Here is a 16,458-nt window from a genome sequence, read left to right on the forward strand (position 1 = left end):
AACACAGTTCTTGTGCTGTACATGGAGCTATGGTCTATTTCACATTGTAAGCTCTTGGGTTTCGGGGTCTGCATCCATCTTTCATTTCTCACTTAATGTCAGCTAGGTACCAGGCATCATTTTAGGGTACAAGGATGATTAAGACACAACCCCTGCCTTCAGTGAGTGCACAAACTAGTGGAAGGAAGGAAGTGTATAAACCAAAAAGTCCCATGAAGTTTTACATATAGGTGGCCCCACTAGATGGGTGGACAGGATAAGCTAGGCCAAGGAGCATGCTTAATTAATACACTTTGGCAATTGAGGTGCTATGTCATATAATCCAAGTTTCCAGTTGTGGATACTCACTCAAAGGCTATGTAGGTTACAAGAGTAACTGACAAAAAAATTGATGAAAGCCCACAACCAATATAGGTGATAAATGTCAGGGCCATTATCTGAGCCGGTGGCAAGGATGTTCGAGACAAGTCCTGGAAAATAAAATATTGCTTTCAAGACCACATATTTTAAAATAAATAACAGAGTCATAATTTACATTTATTGGGTATTCAGGTACCCGTCCATAGTTCGTTCAACAAACCTACAAGATAGGTGCAATTATTATCATCATGTAAAGATAGTAAAACTGAGGCCCAGAGAGGTTAAGTAATTTGCCCAGGGTCACAGAGCTACAAAGTAGAGGAGCCAGGATCCAAATTCAGGTCTGGCTGACTCCAAAGCCCATGTACTTGATCACTGCATTATGGTGCACTGGAAAAGCACCAGGCTAGAAGCCAAAAGACTTGAATTTGGCTTCCGGCTCTTATATTTCTTAGTTCTGTGACTGTGGACAATTACCTAACAAGTGAGTCTTAATTCTGACTTCATTAAAATGAAAATTACAACTCCCTATTCTACCTATCTTGCTGGATTTTTGTGAAGATTAAATAAAATAATTTATGTCAAATGTTTTATAAAATTTTAAAGTACATTACAAACTATTTTTATTACCCATTTTAATCTGAATTCCCTAGTCCTCTTATAGCTATCTTAAAAAGAAAAACTTAAATGTAAAAATAGAATGCGAAAAAATACTTCTATGTTCAAGTATTTTCCTTCAAGTACATTTGCTTATTAGAAGAGTCATTTCATTGGTCTATAACTTTGCCACAATATCATGAAATCTGCTGATCTATCAAAGTTATCCATCAGATTAGACATCATGGTATGATGCCAGCTAACCCTCAGACCCAAATCTAAGGCCAGGTAGAGTGGGGATATTACCAGTAGGACGCCGAAGCTTGTAAGGTGGCTGCAGGTACAGGTGGTTTCATTTAGCCTCCTGTCTTTGACAGAGCAGCCATCAGATGACCAGCCTCCTCTGCCACCTGTTGGCATTGGAAAGAGTGTCTGCCCCATCAGCAAAGCCAATGCACCAATCACTGCTCCTCCCTCATTGCTCCCCCTCCCCCTCCCACTCAAGACTTTGAAAAAGTTATGTCTGGAACCTACCGTTTCTGCCCAAGTCCCAAAATACACATCTCACTGTTAAGTCATCCTGTAACAGAAAGATAAACTACAAATAATTAATTCACAGAACTGAAAAAACTGGAAAGCGATTAGAAAAAAAACGATATTTTAAAATTTTAGAATCTCATTCCCGATTTTAGGAGAGTTCTTATTTTACACTGGTCTCTAGAAGCAAGTGAGTCTCATATAGGTCAGCACTTAAACTCAGCAATCGTGCATAGGAATCACCTTGAGGCCTTGCTAAAAGGCACATTCTGATTCAGTGGGTCTGGCGTGGGGCCTGAGAGTCTGCATTTCTAGCAAGTTCCCAGGTGATGCTGATGCTGCAGGTCTGCAAACCACACTTTGAACAGCGAGGTCATAGATGATGCTCAATGTGAACTGAACTAAGATGCTTTCTCTTTGGAGGTGAGAATCAGACCTGTAGCCGCAGATATAAAGCACTGAAAACTGGCAATAAGAGCTTGCTTTTTACACTGCTCCTTCTTGGAAATTAGGAGGGCAGTTATTAGGCATGCTAAAACCCAGCAGAGTGACTATGTGATTCTAGTCTTACACACTGCCCTAACTGGGTCTAAGGTTCTGCTGAATCTACTTTTTTTAGGCAAAGTCTTACAGGCATAGTTTGCATGAGGTGTTCTGGTCAATGAACAGACCAGACAGGCCCCTCCCACCTGGCTCCGGTGGATGTGCTTTAATGTAACCGTCACGTTTCTTGTCAAATTCTTGACTGTCAGGTTCGCCACGCTCGAGGAAATGACATAGCTGATCAGAGAGAGGTTCTCCAAGGCAGGGTCCTAGCACACCAAAGAATCAACAAGATGGCAAGGGAAAATGAAATGTTATCAGAGAATTTTAAAGCTAGAAGGGACCCTAAGGACTATTTAGTCCACATTGTTTATTTTACTACCTAGGTCAGGAATTCAGGGGCAGGGAGTAAAGTGACTTTCCCAAGGACCATAATGAGAAGCAGAGCTTATTCCACTATACAATGCTCTAAATGCTGAGTTAAATTTCACAGATTGACACAACGAGACCCTCGTGAATCTTAAAGGGAACATAACATTAAGCCATTTAAGCTGTGTGTTCCTGAGCAAGTTACTTAACCTCTCTGTGCCTCCATAGCCTCATCTGTAAAACTGGGATAATAGTTCAATAGTTCCTCCCTCATGATGTTGTTGAGAGGATTAGAGTTAACATTTCTAAGTGCTTATGATACTGCGCGGTAGTTGATAAATGCTATGTGAGTGTCAGTTATTGCTATTTATCCTCAGCAGCATCATTAGGTCCTGTTTAAACATAAACTACAGCTTTTCAGCAATTCATTTGACTTATACCAGGCTTAAGAATATGTGAGGATTAAAAGAAATAAAACTCCCCCAGTCTCCCCCAAAACCTAAACCAAAAGCAATTAGAGGCAACTTTACCTGAAACAGGGCAGGTGTTTCAAAAAAGTTGAACTGCACCCTGGAAGCCAGCTCCACATCATTAGCTGGTAAATTACTCATCAGCGATGAAGGCACAGTAATAACACCAATACTATTCTCAGGAGCCTGAGTTTCCAGAGAAACCTGAAAATCAAGTAAAAGATCATAAGGATGTCTGGGGCTAGTATAATGAAGAGATGGAAAACACAACACCTAATTAAGACGGAGGATCCTGTAAGGGCATTTATTTGTGGTGTCTCTATGTACAATTGGTTCTTCTTGTTTCTCTGATTGCTATGAAATTAGAGGATGTGTAATAGGGAGATGAGGCCTCGGAGCAGGAAAGGAAACATTTTAAGGATAAAGGATATACAGAAACAGTCAGAAAGTGCAGGATACTATATGTCAATTATATCTCAATAAAGCTGGGGTGGGAAGGGAGAAAGTTCAGGATAACTGCAGAGCCCAGGGAGACCACAGCAGCAGACACACCAACTTGGTGACCTGTTAGGGCAAAGTCATCATAGAACCACATGCACTAAACTTGTAAAGGGAAGACTATACAAATTAAGTTTAAAGGCAAGACTTGGTTTTACTTATATGTTTCCAGCCCCCAATCCCTCTAATAGAAAACACTAGAAGCAGGATTGATATACTGCACCACTATTCACACCAGTGTAGTCGTAACACTTGTTAAAATATTGAAATGGGGACTTCCCTGGTGGTGCAATGGTTAAGAATCTGCCTGCCAATGCAGGGGACATGGGTTCGAGCCCTGGTTCGGGAAGATTCCACATGTGACAGAGCAACTAAGCCCGTGCGCCACAACTACTGAGCCTGCGCTCTAGAGCGTGCAAGCCACAACTACTGAAGCCCACGCGCCTAGAGCCCGTGCTCCACAACAAGAGAAGCCACCGCAATGAGAAGCCCGCGCACTGCAACGAAGAGGAGCCCCCGCTTGCCACAACTAGAGAAAGCCCACGCGCAGCAACGAAGACCCAATGCAGCCAAAAATAAATAAATAAATTTATATATTAAAAAAAAATACTGAAATGGGTTGAAAAGTAGCTGGTACCAAATGTAAAATAGATAGCTAGTGGGAAGCAGCCGCATACCACAGGGAGATCAGTTTGGTGCTTTGTGACCACCTAGAGGGGTGGGATAAGGAGGGTGGGAGGGAGACGCAAGAGGGAGGGCATATGGGGATATATGTATATGTACAGCTGATTCACTTTGTTATACAGCAGAAACTAACACACCACTGTAAAGCAATTATACTCCAATAAAGATGTTGAAAGGAAAAAAAAAGAAAAAGCAATGTAGCCGGTGTCTCTGCTCTCTCCCAACTGCCTAGAACCCGCTGGACACCTCCCCGACTTGACTGCCCCCCCCAAACTTCCACAAGCCAGCTGCTAAAGGGTTAACACTGGGCGCAACGAGGACCTCTGAGATCCTGCTCCAGCCAAGACCAATGTCCTTTTTTTTGATTCTGTGGCGCTCCATTGTTCTAGATGTTAAATATTTTGAATATCACCCCTGAGTATAGCAGTAATTGCCTCAATCATGAAGTACACAAGGACTATAATCAAATACAAAAAAAGGTCTTTTCCACAATAAATTAGGATGTACCTGAAGATTTGCAGGGTCTTGGGCAGCAAAAGTAGTTGTGTCAAAATTACTGGCATTCACTCTGATCACAGCCAGAGCCAAAGAAGGGGAGGTCAGACTTATGGTCTTGGTTGAAAAATTCAGCTGTAAGCCAATGTCATCCACTACTTTTAGCAATCTGTAAAGAGAAGTAGCCGTTCAAATTCAGCACTCCCACTTTGTTTTCCCCAGTCTAAGCAGAATATAGAGTAGAAACTTAACAAGTCATCATGAACCTCGTACGTGGGAGAAAAATACTTGGCTTTAATTAATCATATAGAAGCATCATTATCATTAGAGGGTCCCCTCTCATGACCACATCAGTTTGCTAAGTCATACCTTTGGGCCAAAGGGGCCAGCAAGGTGGGCGGGGAATGAAGGAGTTTGCTGACTTGGTTTATCATTTGTCCTGCGAGGTTAGGCTCCAAGCTGCCTAAGGAAAGAAGCTTCTCCATCCGGGACACTTGGTTCTCAAGCTCAGAAACACTGACGCTGCTGGTGTGAACAATTTCTATAACAGAGAGCCAAATCACTTTATGAACACATAATGGAAAAATCACTAATAAAGAAACACACACAGACTCTGTGACCTAGCAAACCCACTCCTAGGTATTTGCCCCAAGGAGATGAAAACCTGTCTTAAGAAGACATGTTCATAAATGTTGATAGTAGCCTCTTTCATAATAGTCCCAAACTAGAAACAACCCAAATGTCCATCAACTGGAGAATGAGGAAACAAACTGTGGTCCATCCATACAGTGGACTATTATTCAGTAATAAAAATGAATGAACTGCTGATAAATGCAACAACATGGACAGGTCTCCAATAGTCCAATGTATTATGTTACATGAAAGAAGCCAGACTCAAAAGGCTACATACTGTATGATTCTCTTCATATGACATTCCAGAAAAACTGAAAGCATAGGGAAACAAAACAGATCAGTGGTACCCAGAGGCTTGGGGTAGTGGGTAGGAGTTGACTACAAAGGGACACGAGGGAACTTTGGGGATAGTGGAAATGTTATATATCATGATGGTGGTTACATGACTGTGGGCATTTATCCAACCTCATAGAACTATAAAAATTTCATTCATCTATAGAGCTGGATGAATTTTATTGTAGGTAAATTAATACTTCAAGAAACCTAACTAAAAAAAAATGTAAAAGCACATTAGTGTATTTAGTGTATATTTGTATAAGCATAAATATACATGTATTTAATTTATAGCATGAATACAGAACTTTATGTCGGTAACTAAAAGCTCTTTTTGTGGAAAGGAGAATATTATGAAATTAACAGCTGGACTACCAGCTGTAAGCCTGATTTTTAGTAGTGTTTTTAATTGGGATACAATGATATAAACCTGTCTAACAACAAAGAAGTCTCTCTTTTAATTTTATTGAAGTATAGTTGATTTACAATGTTGTGTTAATTTCTGCTGTACAGCAAAGTGATTCAGTTTTATATATATATTCTTTTTCATATTCTTTTCCATTATGGTTTATCACAGGATATTGAATATAGTTCCCTGTACTATATACAGTACAACGTTGTTTATCCATTCTATATATACTAGTTTGCATCTGCTAATCCCAAACTCCCAATCCTTCCCTCCCCTACCCCTCTCCCCCTTGGCAACCACAAGTCTGTTCTCTATGTCTTGTGTGTCTGTTTCTGTTTCGTAGATAAGTTCATTTGTGTCATTTTAGACTCCACATATAAATGATATCATATGGCATTTGTCCTTCTCTTTCTGACTTACTTCGCTTAGTATGATAATCTCTAGGTCCATCCATGTCGCTGCAAATGGCATTACTTCATTCTTTTTTTTTTTTTTAATTTTTATTTATTTTTTGGCTGCGTTGGGTCTTTGTTGCTGTGCGCGGGCTTTCTCTAGTTGCGGTGTGCGGGCTCAGTAGTTGTGGCACACGGGCCCTAAAGTGCGTGGGCTTCAGTAGTTGCAGCGTGTGGGCTCTAGGGCACGTGGGATTCAGTAGTTGTGGCACACGGGCTCAGTAGTTGTGGCTCGCGGGCTCTAGAGCGTAGGCTCAGTAGTTGTGCACGGGCTTAGTTGCTCGGCAGCATGTGGGATCTTCCCAGTCCAGGGATCGAACCTGTGTCCCCTGCATTGGCAGGAGGATTCTTTTTTTTTTTTTTTTTTAATTTATTTATTTATTTATTTTTGGCTGTGTTGGGTCTTCGTTTCTGTGCGAGGGCTTTCTCTAGTTGTGGCAAGCTGGGGCCAGTCTTCATCGCGCTGCGCGGGCCTCTCACTGTCACGGCCTCTCGTTGCGGAGCACAGGCTCCAGACGCGCAGGCTCAGTAGTTGTGGCTCACGGGCCCAGCCGCTCCGCGGCATGTGGGATCCTCCCAGACCGGGGCACGAACCCGTGTTCCCTGCATTGGCAGGTGGACTCCCAACCACTGTGCCACCAGGGAAGCCCGGCAGGAGGATTCTTAACCACTGCGCCACCAGGGAAGTCCTATTTCATTCTTTTTAATAGCTGAGTAATATTCCATTGTATGTATATGTATAAAACACATATATATATAAAACATATCTTCTTTATCCATTCATCTGTCGATGGACATTTAGGTTGTTAACATGTCTCGGCTATTGTAAATAGTGCTATGAACACAGGGGGTGCAAGTATCTTTTCAAATTTTAGTTTTGTCTTTGTATATGCCCAGGAGTGGGATTGCTGGATCATATGGCAACTCTATTTTCAGTTTTTTGAGGAACCTCCATACTGTTCTCCATAGTGGCTGCACGAATTACATCCCCACCAACAGTGTAGGAGGGTTCCCTTTTCTCCACACCCTCCCCAGCATTTATTATTTGTAGACTTTTTAATGATGGCCATTCTGACCGGTGTGAGGTGGTACCTCACTACAGTTTTGATTTGCATTTCCCTAATAATTAGCGATGATGAGCATCTTTTCATGTGCCTATTGGCCACCTGTATGTCTTCTAACAAAGAAGTCTCTTAATTTCACCACCTAACATCCTATTTCTTATTTTGCATATTCCCTTCTAATCTTTATCCACTTGTTATAACTTACTATTACAAACATGGTGTGCAAACTATTTACTGTCACGTTATTTTCACTTCACTCAAGACTTGAAAAATGCCCCAAGTTTCTGTCTAGCTGTTCTTATGTACAGCTGCGTAATAGACATTTTGTTGAGGTGGCATATCATATTTCATCATTCCTCTCTTGTGGAATTCAAAAACATCTCCAGTCATTTGGCTCCAAATCTCCTGGGGATGCTTGCCCGGGACAGAGGAGGCAGGACCACAACTCGAGCTCCGACCTCATGTCACCAAGAAGTTGGCTTTGCCTCCCACCCTCCAAATTCTAGAGGAAGGCCTGCTTCTTACTCACTGGCTTGAAACTCCAGAGAGCATCCAGAATTCTCTCTGCTTCTTTCCCTCTTCCCTTTATCTTTTTACCCCTAAGCCTACTTTGTGTCCGGGGAGCCCCGTGCAGTTTCTATGGCATTCTCATGTCCGCCATGGTTCCAAACCTATGAGGTTAGTGAGACTATTTCCATCTTGAGGTAGAGCAGGCTAAGTTAGGAGGAGCTAAATGGCTTATTCTGGATCCCACCGCCTGTGAGGGCCTGGGCAGACCCACCCCTAGGTCTTCTGAATTCTCTTCTCCTCCTCACGGCTACTTTGGCTCAGTCCCAGCTCTGGCACTCTGTGACTGACTGGTTTTCAGGAACATCAATGTTTTCTTTTGTCTTCTGTCTAAATGGAGTTAGTGTGTTTAATAGTTCAAAATCTTTCTCTTCAGAACGTTGAAAACAGTGACCCAACAACCTTTTGTAGGAGAAAGAAACCTATCAAATAACTCATCTTGATAAAATGAGATCTGTGTTTGCCTCAGAGCTATTTCTCTTGGCCAAACAATCAAACTCAGCCATATCTATGTTCTAAGAATGCCCAAAGGAAAGCTCTCAAAATCAAGTAGACATCATAAAAGCAAAGGCTTAACGTGGTTTCATTACAGGTACTTTGATTTGGCAGGCTGGCTGCTGGGTTCACGTGACCAGAATTACAACAAACGTGGGAGCAGCGCTGCTCCTCATATTTACCTGTCTTGTCAGGAGGTGTGCTGGTCGTGTTGACATTCACGGGGGCAGACGTGGTGGGAGAGGGAGGTAAGGATTTCACAGGTGGCAGGGTGTGGGAAAGATCAGTTGGAGGCACAGGGGAAGAGATAGTTCCAGACTCGGGGAGCATATCAATGGCAGGGCTGGAAGCTATGGGAGCTGAAGGCTGGGGAGAAGGAAGGGGAATCACCCCTGTTGGAGAGTGAGGGCTCTGGATTACAGGTGGATGAGCTAGAGGCTCAGCAAAAGAGAAGGCACTGGAGGTCTGGGACACAGTGGTGGCCTGAGGAGCAACTGGGATGGAATTGCTGGAAGAAGAAAATGGTGGACCACGTGGATGACCAGCAAGACACACAACGGGATCCTGCAGGTCACTAAAGGGAAGAATCAGAGATGCACGTGAGACACGAATGAGCTCCAGAGGCTAATCTCTTCTTCTGGCAACCATCTGACACCACCACGGTGACATGGCTCCACCAGGGACCTGCCACTGCACACGCTCTGTGTACCTGCTACTGGCCTCCTGCCCCTGCCCACTGCCACCACCTTCTCCCTGGGAGGGGAATTAGCCAGGAGGGATGCTCTTTCATGAATTCCCAGTTCTGCTTCACTTGTTCACTGCTGCTCCCTGACTCTATCAGTCAGTTGAGGAGATCTTGTAACATTTCCAGGTGCTTCTTGGGGAGAGGAGCTATTAAATGCCCTGCGACCCAACTGGTAGTTTCCATATACTAGGAATCTGTCTTTTTTGGTGTTTTTTTGATTTTACAAAATTTACTCTCAAAAAAAATGGAATCACATGTCCAAACTGTTCCCAACATACTTAAAATTTTTCTAAAAACTGAATCAAATACCAAAATACCATTATCCTTTACTATTCAAATCCACACTGACAAAACTGGCTCAATTTTTGGAACAACTGATTTGACTTAGAAGCTAAAGCATACCCATTTCAAAACTATGTCTGTCCATAATAGATTCACTAACTCTTGTGTCAACTCAGTATTAACAATGGCTTCAAAGTGGTATGGCGTAAACTGAAAAGCAGTTCTAAATTTACCAGTAACAACAAAATGTTCTTCAAATTTTTCTTACAGTTTTTGCAACCAAAGTGCATAATTCTGTCAATTACAATCTTCTGCATATTGATTGATAGAAGAAAAAAATATGTAGAAATCACTATTATTAATTTGTAGAATGGAATTTTTAATTCCAGCAAATTCTTGTACTGGTCTTGGTGGGTCACAAATAAGCTTTTCCTTTCCAAGAAACTTCAAATTTAGGTCGTTCACATGCACTGGTGATACTGGCTAGGAAAGGTAAATCACACTGCCATTTTTTTTTCTTCAACTTATTGAATTTTGTTTCAAGAAAATCTTGAATTGGACCTAACAATACATAAATTTTTGTGAAACTGATGAGCATAGGAATCTGTCTGAATCAATTTTATACTGCTATAGCCTGCCATGGCCCTAACCAGCACATAGTATGTGAACAAGAAATGTTTGCTGAATGAAAAAATGGATCAAGCTGGGGCCAAAGGGGTGGTCCCCAGCTTGTACATCAGCTACACCCTCAATGTTACTGTAGCCCAGTGGTTCTCAACCTTGGCTGTGCCTGAGAATTACGTAGAGGACTTTTTAAAAAACAGATTTCTGTGGCCTTCTCCTAAGTATCTGATTCAGTTGGTCCTGGGGTCGGGGTGAGGTTCCCAGGCCCATGTATTTTCATGACATGGAAGACTGAGAAGAACTCATCTACCATCTGGCACAAAATCCACCAGTCTTCAGGGGAAAAGGCAACAAATTATCACCCAGGGAAGACTCTGATAGATCCAGTTTTAGATGGTGACTTAGAACACCAGTGAGAATGTATTCTTGGAGCTTCTCTTGGGTTAGAGGAGGGAGGAATATCAGGTTGAGAGACCTAAGGAAAGTCATACCCATAAAAAGAAATGCTGGCTCAACCCAGTCTGGGCCAGGCACCCAGCTGGAAGCCTCTCCCCACGGCCTGATGTTCGGGAAGCAGTATGGACAAGGGGGTGCCAGACAGAAAGATGATGAGTCGCGAAGCCTTGGCTGGGGCTCCAGCTCTCACTACTCCTCTGGGCAATCCACCCAACTTCTCTGAGCCTGCATTCCCTAAATTGTATAATGCGGCAACCCATCTGGCCAAGCTGTGGCAAAGGTGCTTTAAGAAGTGTAAATTAAATTTCCTCCATATTATCTGGGGGCTGCAGCAGCTGGACCCCTTAGCATGGGGCTCCCATTCGCTGGGCTCAACCATGAAGAAGTTGCCCTGTATTGCTCTCATCACTTGTGCTAATCAGAGCCCTTAGCCCACCGGGTGAGGTACGTGGTGAGCAGCAGAGCAGTGGCGGGCAACGCCACCTATACGTTAGAAACCTTGGAGCACTTCAGCACCAGTGCCGGGGCTCCCAACCCAAACCAAATGAACGAGAATCTCGGGGGTGGGTGCAGGCATCCATATTCATTTTAATGTGTTTCTTTGCTGAGGTATAGCCCAATACAGTAAACTGTACTAATCTTACATTTAGAGCTTGAAGAATTATAAAAATTGTAATTATAATATGTATACACCTCTATCATCACCACCCAGATCAAAATATAGAGTATTTCCAGCACCCCAGAAGGCCATCTTGACACATCAGTTTTAAAAGAGCCCCATGTGTTTCTAATGTACAGCCAATCTTAAGAACCAATGCATTGGAAAGACACTGGGCCATCATCTAATTCTAGCCTAATTTTTAAAAAATCCAGAAACCTAGGCTGCACCCCAGACCAATGACATCCCTAGCTCTGCGGGTGGGAGGCAGGCATCAGCGCATGTATGTATGTATGTATGCATGTATGCATGTATGTATGTATACATATATGTACATGCTGTGCCGCACGGCTTGTGGGATCTTAGTTCCCTGACCAGGGATTGAACCCAGGCTCCAGTAATGAAAGTGCCAAGTCCTAACTCGGGCCCCAGCAATGAAAGGGCCATCATCTAATTCTAGCCTAATTTTTAGAAAATCCAGAAACCTAGGCTGCACCCCAGACCAATGACATCCCTAGCTCTGAGGGTAGGAGGCAGGCATCAGCGCATGTATGTATGTATGCATGCATGTATGTATGTATGCATGTATGTATATGCTGTGCCACACAGCTTGTGGGATCTTAGTTTCCTGACCAGGGATTGAACCCGGGCCCCAGCAATGAAAGTGCCAAGTCCTAACCACTGGACCGCCAGGGAATTCCCAGCATTGGTGTTTTTAAAACTCCCCAGATGATTCCAACATACAGCCAGGGTTGAGAACCACTGTTCTACAGTCTAGACCCCCACTACTCAAAGTGGGGTCCATGAACCAGCTTCACCTGGTTCCCCCAATGTAAATATCTAACATTTGGAGTTTAACCCAAATAGTTACCAAAATTTAGCATATGACGAAGGTGGCATCTCAGATGACTGAGGAAAAGGTGGACTTTTTAATAAATGGTGCTGGGACCACTAGATAGGCATTTGGAAAAAGATTAAATTAGACCCATACCTCCCACTACATAAGAATAAATTCCAAGTGGATCTAATGTAAAATAAAAAAAGAAAAGAAACCATACAAGTACTATAAAAACACAAGGGTAAATTCCTCTATAGCCAGACGTAGGGAAAGGCTTTCTAAAAATGCCTCCAAATCCACAAGCAATAAAATAAAAGATTGGTAAATTTAACTCCATAAAAAAATTTTTTAATTCGCATGACAAAAACATCATAAAGTCAAAAGATAACTGACAAATTGGAGAGAAAATATTTGCAACATATACCACAGACAAAGGGCTACTTTCCACAATACAGAAATATATAAATTACTCTTCAAAACTGATTAAATATCTAGTGGGAAAAAGATATGAACACACAATTCACAAAAAGAATACAAAAAATGGCCCCACATATATGAAAAAAAAAATTTCAAACAGTTTTAATAAGAGAAGTACAAATAACACTAAGACACCATTCCTCATCTACCACACTGGAAAAATTTTTCAATATGAGGACACATTCAGTTGGTGAGGCTGTGGGAAGTCAGAATATTGTCAATGCTACCCAGGTGATTCTAACGTGCAACCAAGATTGCAAACCATTGGTTTAAAGTAAGAAACTTCATACAAAAGAAAACTGTGCTTTTTCCCTAAAATTGAAAGCCCTTCTTCACCGTCAAAATTTCAAGTTCCTTAGCCAGCATGGCGATTAAGTATTATTGTTATTAGGAAAAGGGTCACCAGATTTGCTACATACCACTGCAGTTTTTCTAACTCTTCCGGGGAGGAAGGGCAGGGGATCCTGACAGAATAGCAGCACTGTTCTGCAGGAAACAAAAAGAAAAGAAAGAAGAAAATGCATGGTCAAGAATAAGGCAAGGTAGAAGCTCAGCTCTGTCAAGTATTACAGTTCTTACACTGATGTGATTTTGAAGAGCATTAGCGTAAAACAGGTGATAAAATAAACTGGATTCCATTATATTGACAATTATATGTAAATAGTAGGTGCTCAAAAATAGTTATTGAGTGAATAATTTGGGGTTATATGCACACAGTATCAATCGCTCTTCAGCAACTCCTAAGAGAAATTCAGGAGTAAATATATCCCAGCAGCAATCGATCAAGCACTCCAAATAGAATTCTCCCTCTCAGTAGGGTTTGTTTTATCATGATTTCCAATACAGCATACTGAAACTTTACTGAGAAAGCAGGAAAAATCACCTTTTAGAGCTCCTTAAAAACTGCCCAAGGGAAAAAAAAAAAAAACTGCCCAAGGACAAAAGAGTCAAAACAGAAAGCTGTAACATTGTAAATTTATTCATTGTATTTTCAATTTTGAAAAGAACACATCAAAGTCATGTGAAAATGAACACAGCAATAAAGATAGAGACAACTTACCCATCGGTTGAATCTTTACTGTTTGCAAAGCAACCATCACAGCACATATGTTCATTGTCTTATGCAGTTTTATCGTGAATGTACAATTTAATGTGCTATAAAGAGAAATATATATAACCAGAGTGTTACTAAACTGGAAACCTACCTACATATTTGTAATTGCTTTTTCAAGCTTAGAGTGAGGAAAGGGGGCACTGACACTGTTAACTTGCAATGTCACCCCAATAAGCTTGTAAATACCCACCTATCATGGGCTGAACTTTACCCCAAAGACTTTCCAGGACGAAGAATTTATAGAGGTTTACATTCACAGGGACTGCAAACTAGAGACCCTCTGACCACACACAGCTGCTGAGTCGTTTTTCCTGCCCGCATCATGAACATACAGGGGTGAGACCTGGTTGCAAAGACAAGCATCCTGACATCTAGAGTCTTACCACCCACCCGCACCGCCTGGTGTCTGGAGGCATTTGTGTTTCCATCAATGAGAGCCCTTTCACATACCAGCCTAGATGAATAGCAAGGTCTCTTAAATCCAAAATCTTTCTGGCAGTTCAATTCAGGTCATCAGATAACCAGGAATTTGACATTCTGTTTCTTTTTTACTTTCGTCTTGGTTTAGGTGAACAAAATATTAATGTTGCAACTAATGAAAAGTGAAATTACTAAATACGTATAGTGAACAGGAATCCGATCTACAATTTCATGGAAGACTTGCCTTTATTTGTACCAATGAACCGTCTGATGAGTAGAAACTGTTATTTTCTAGGACTTTTACTCTCACAGAATGCTCAAGATTCGGGTAGTGAGATTATCGACCTAAAAGCCATTGGCTTATGCAGCCAGGACAGCCAATGGACATAATTTCAAATGATAATCTGTGTAACCTCAAATAGCTGTCAGGCAATCTCTGATTCATCCTTGCACACACCTTTTTTAAAAAAATTAATTTCTTTCTTTATTTTTGGCTGCGCTGGGTCTTCGTTGCTGTGCGCGGGCTTTCTCTAGCTGCAGAGAGCGGGGGCTACTCTTCGTTGCAGTGCGTGGGCTTCTCACTGTGATGGCTTCTCTTTTTGCAGAGCATGGGCTCGAGGCGTGTGGGCTTCAGTAGTTGTGGCTCACAGGCTCTAGAGCGCAGGCTCAGTAGTTGTGGCTCGCGGGTTCTAGAGCGCAGGCTCAGTAGTTGTGGCGCACGGGCCTAGTTGCTCCGCGGCATGTGGGATCTTCCTGGACCAGGGCTCGAACGCGTGTCCCCTGCACTGGCAGGTGGATCCTTAACCACTGTGCCACCAGGGAAGTCCCGACCCTTGCACACACTTTTTATTTTCTTCTTTTCTCTTTCTTTCCTATCTTTTCCTTCCCCCTCTCTCCTTTTCTCTCCTAGCTCCATAGTATGTTCCTTCTTCTCTGTGTGGCCTTCACCCTGACTGGACCACTGGGAGCCATTTGTTGGTCCTATTGGTGGCCTGTGGGGCTAAGGGCACTGATGACCCTTAGCTTCATAGAACCAGAGGCAAATGGCCCAACACCACCCACCCCTCTGTGCTTCATAAAGAAATGAGAATATGGATGTGACAGTGATATGTGTTTGGAAGAATAAAAAATTATATATCCAAAATGTCACTAATGTGTATTTATTTTAGAGGAATGCTTTTGAATTTGCACCCTAATACTCCTTGTACTTTATTTCTCATGAGTAAAGAAATAAGGTTATTTATATAAAAGTATTAAAAATGACTGACCTTTGGGCCTCTGCTGTAGCACACACTATAAAATAAGTCTGAAACAAAAGAAAAAAAATACATGTTAGTTTGACAGATGAAAATGTCAGGCAAGATGACCCAGGACTAATCACAGCATCACAGAATCTTAAAACCACAAGAACCCCTAGGAATCATCCAATTCACATTCCTACCAGATTAATGACATATGATCAAAGCTATTCAGGCCATACAAGCTCTACTTGGATACCTCTAGTGTCAGGAAACTCTCTACCACATAAGGGAGCTCATTCTCCCGGAGCCCTGATTTTAAGAAACTTGGTTTTACATACAGGAAAATCTACCCCCTTGTAATGTCCATCCATTGAGCCTAGTCCTGATTTTTGGAGTAATGGAACTAGCCCATTCATTCTTATACATGACAGATGTGGGGTAATTTGAATTCATATCTCCTCAGGAATACAGAACTCCATGCTCTCCCCCAAATAATAACAATAATTATAAACAAGTACAGGATGTACTATGATTACCTCACTTAAAGTTTGCAGGGTTTTGTTGAGTTCTGATCGTCTGTTAATAAAATGAGAAATTGATATGAAGGAGATCATTGGTGATGTTAAGTTCAAAATAAGTTAGATTTTTAGCAATTAAATTAAGCATATGGTATTTATTGCTTGCAGTGTTCACTTTGAAGAAATACTGGGTATGACAAGAGATTCCTATGTGGGAAAAATTAATTATTTATGTGACAAGGGAAACTAACCAGACAGAAGCTGTATCCGTTCTAGCCAACAGCAAGATATAAATTATGGTTGAACAATCTTATTTCATTAGGCTACTGCAATCCCCAGGCAGCTGCTTCTGGCAAAGGGCCAGAGGAAGAGCTGGCCGGAGGCAAGATTTCTGAGAGGGGCCAGCCACTCACCCTGGGGGCCCTCTGTCTCTGATTTCTTCCTCATTCTCTCTCCAACTGACTCCACCTGCCCTCTAGCACTCCCCAGCCCTGCCTTCCCCTCCTCACAACTCCTCTTTAGGAATTTCCCTCATTCCTCTCCTCCAATCCCACTCCAACAACAGTTTTATTTCTTCAA

General features: G+C 42.1%; 1 protein-coding gene across 4 annotated transcripts in view; it reads right to left on the reverse strand.

Moving 5' to 3' along the window:
* Nucleotides 1-16,458, reverse strand: part of ADGRG2 (adhesion G protein-coupled receptor G2) — a 143,856-nt gene that overhangs the window by 15,338 nt on the left and 112,060 nt on the right. For all 4 annotated transcript variants that reach the window (XM_059910529.1, XM_059910531.1, XM_059910530.1 and 1 more), the window contains 12 exons: nucleotides 15,898-15,937; nucleotides 15,389-15,426; nucleotides 13,647-13,741; nucleotides 13,006-13,072; nucleotides 8,689-9,080; nucleotides 4,923-5,094; nucleotides 4,566-4,722; nucleotides 2,937-3,080; nucleotides 2,184-2,306; nucleotides 1,492-1,537; nucleotides 1,264-1,367; nucleotides 349-470 (listed from right to left, as the gene is read on the reverse strand). In XM_059910529.1, coding sequence (XP_059766512.1) covers nucleotides 349-470; nucleotides 1,264-1,367; nucleotides 1,492-1,537; nucleotides 2,184-2,306; nucleotides 2,937-3,080; nucleotides 4,566-4,722; nucleotides 4,923-5,094; nucleotides 8,689-9,080; nucleotides 13,006-13,072; nucleotides 13,647-13,741; nucleotides 15,389-15,426; nucleotides 15,898-15,937 — 1,500 coding nt within the window. The remainder of the gene's footprint in view (nucleotides 1-348; nucleotides 471-1,263; nucleotides 1,368-1,491; nucleotides 1,538-2,183; nucleotides 2,307-2,936; nucleotides 3,081-4,565; nucleotides 4,723-4,922; nucleotides 5,095-8,688; nucleotides 9,081-13,005; nucleotides 13,073-13,646; nucleotides 13,742-15,388; nucleotides 15,427-15,897; nucleotides 15,938-16,458) is intronic.

The sequence above is a fragment of the Balaenoptera ricei genome, chromosome X (genome assembly GCF_028023285.1).
Source record: "Balaenoptera ricei isolate mBalRic1 chromosome X, mBalRic1.hap2, whole genome shotgun sequence".
Classification (NCBI taxonomy): domain Eukaryota; kingdom Metazoa; phylum Chordata; class Mammalia; order Artiodactyla; family Balaenopteridae; genus Balaenoptera; species Balaenoptera ricei.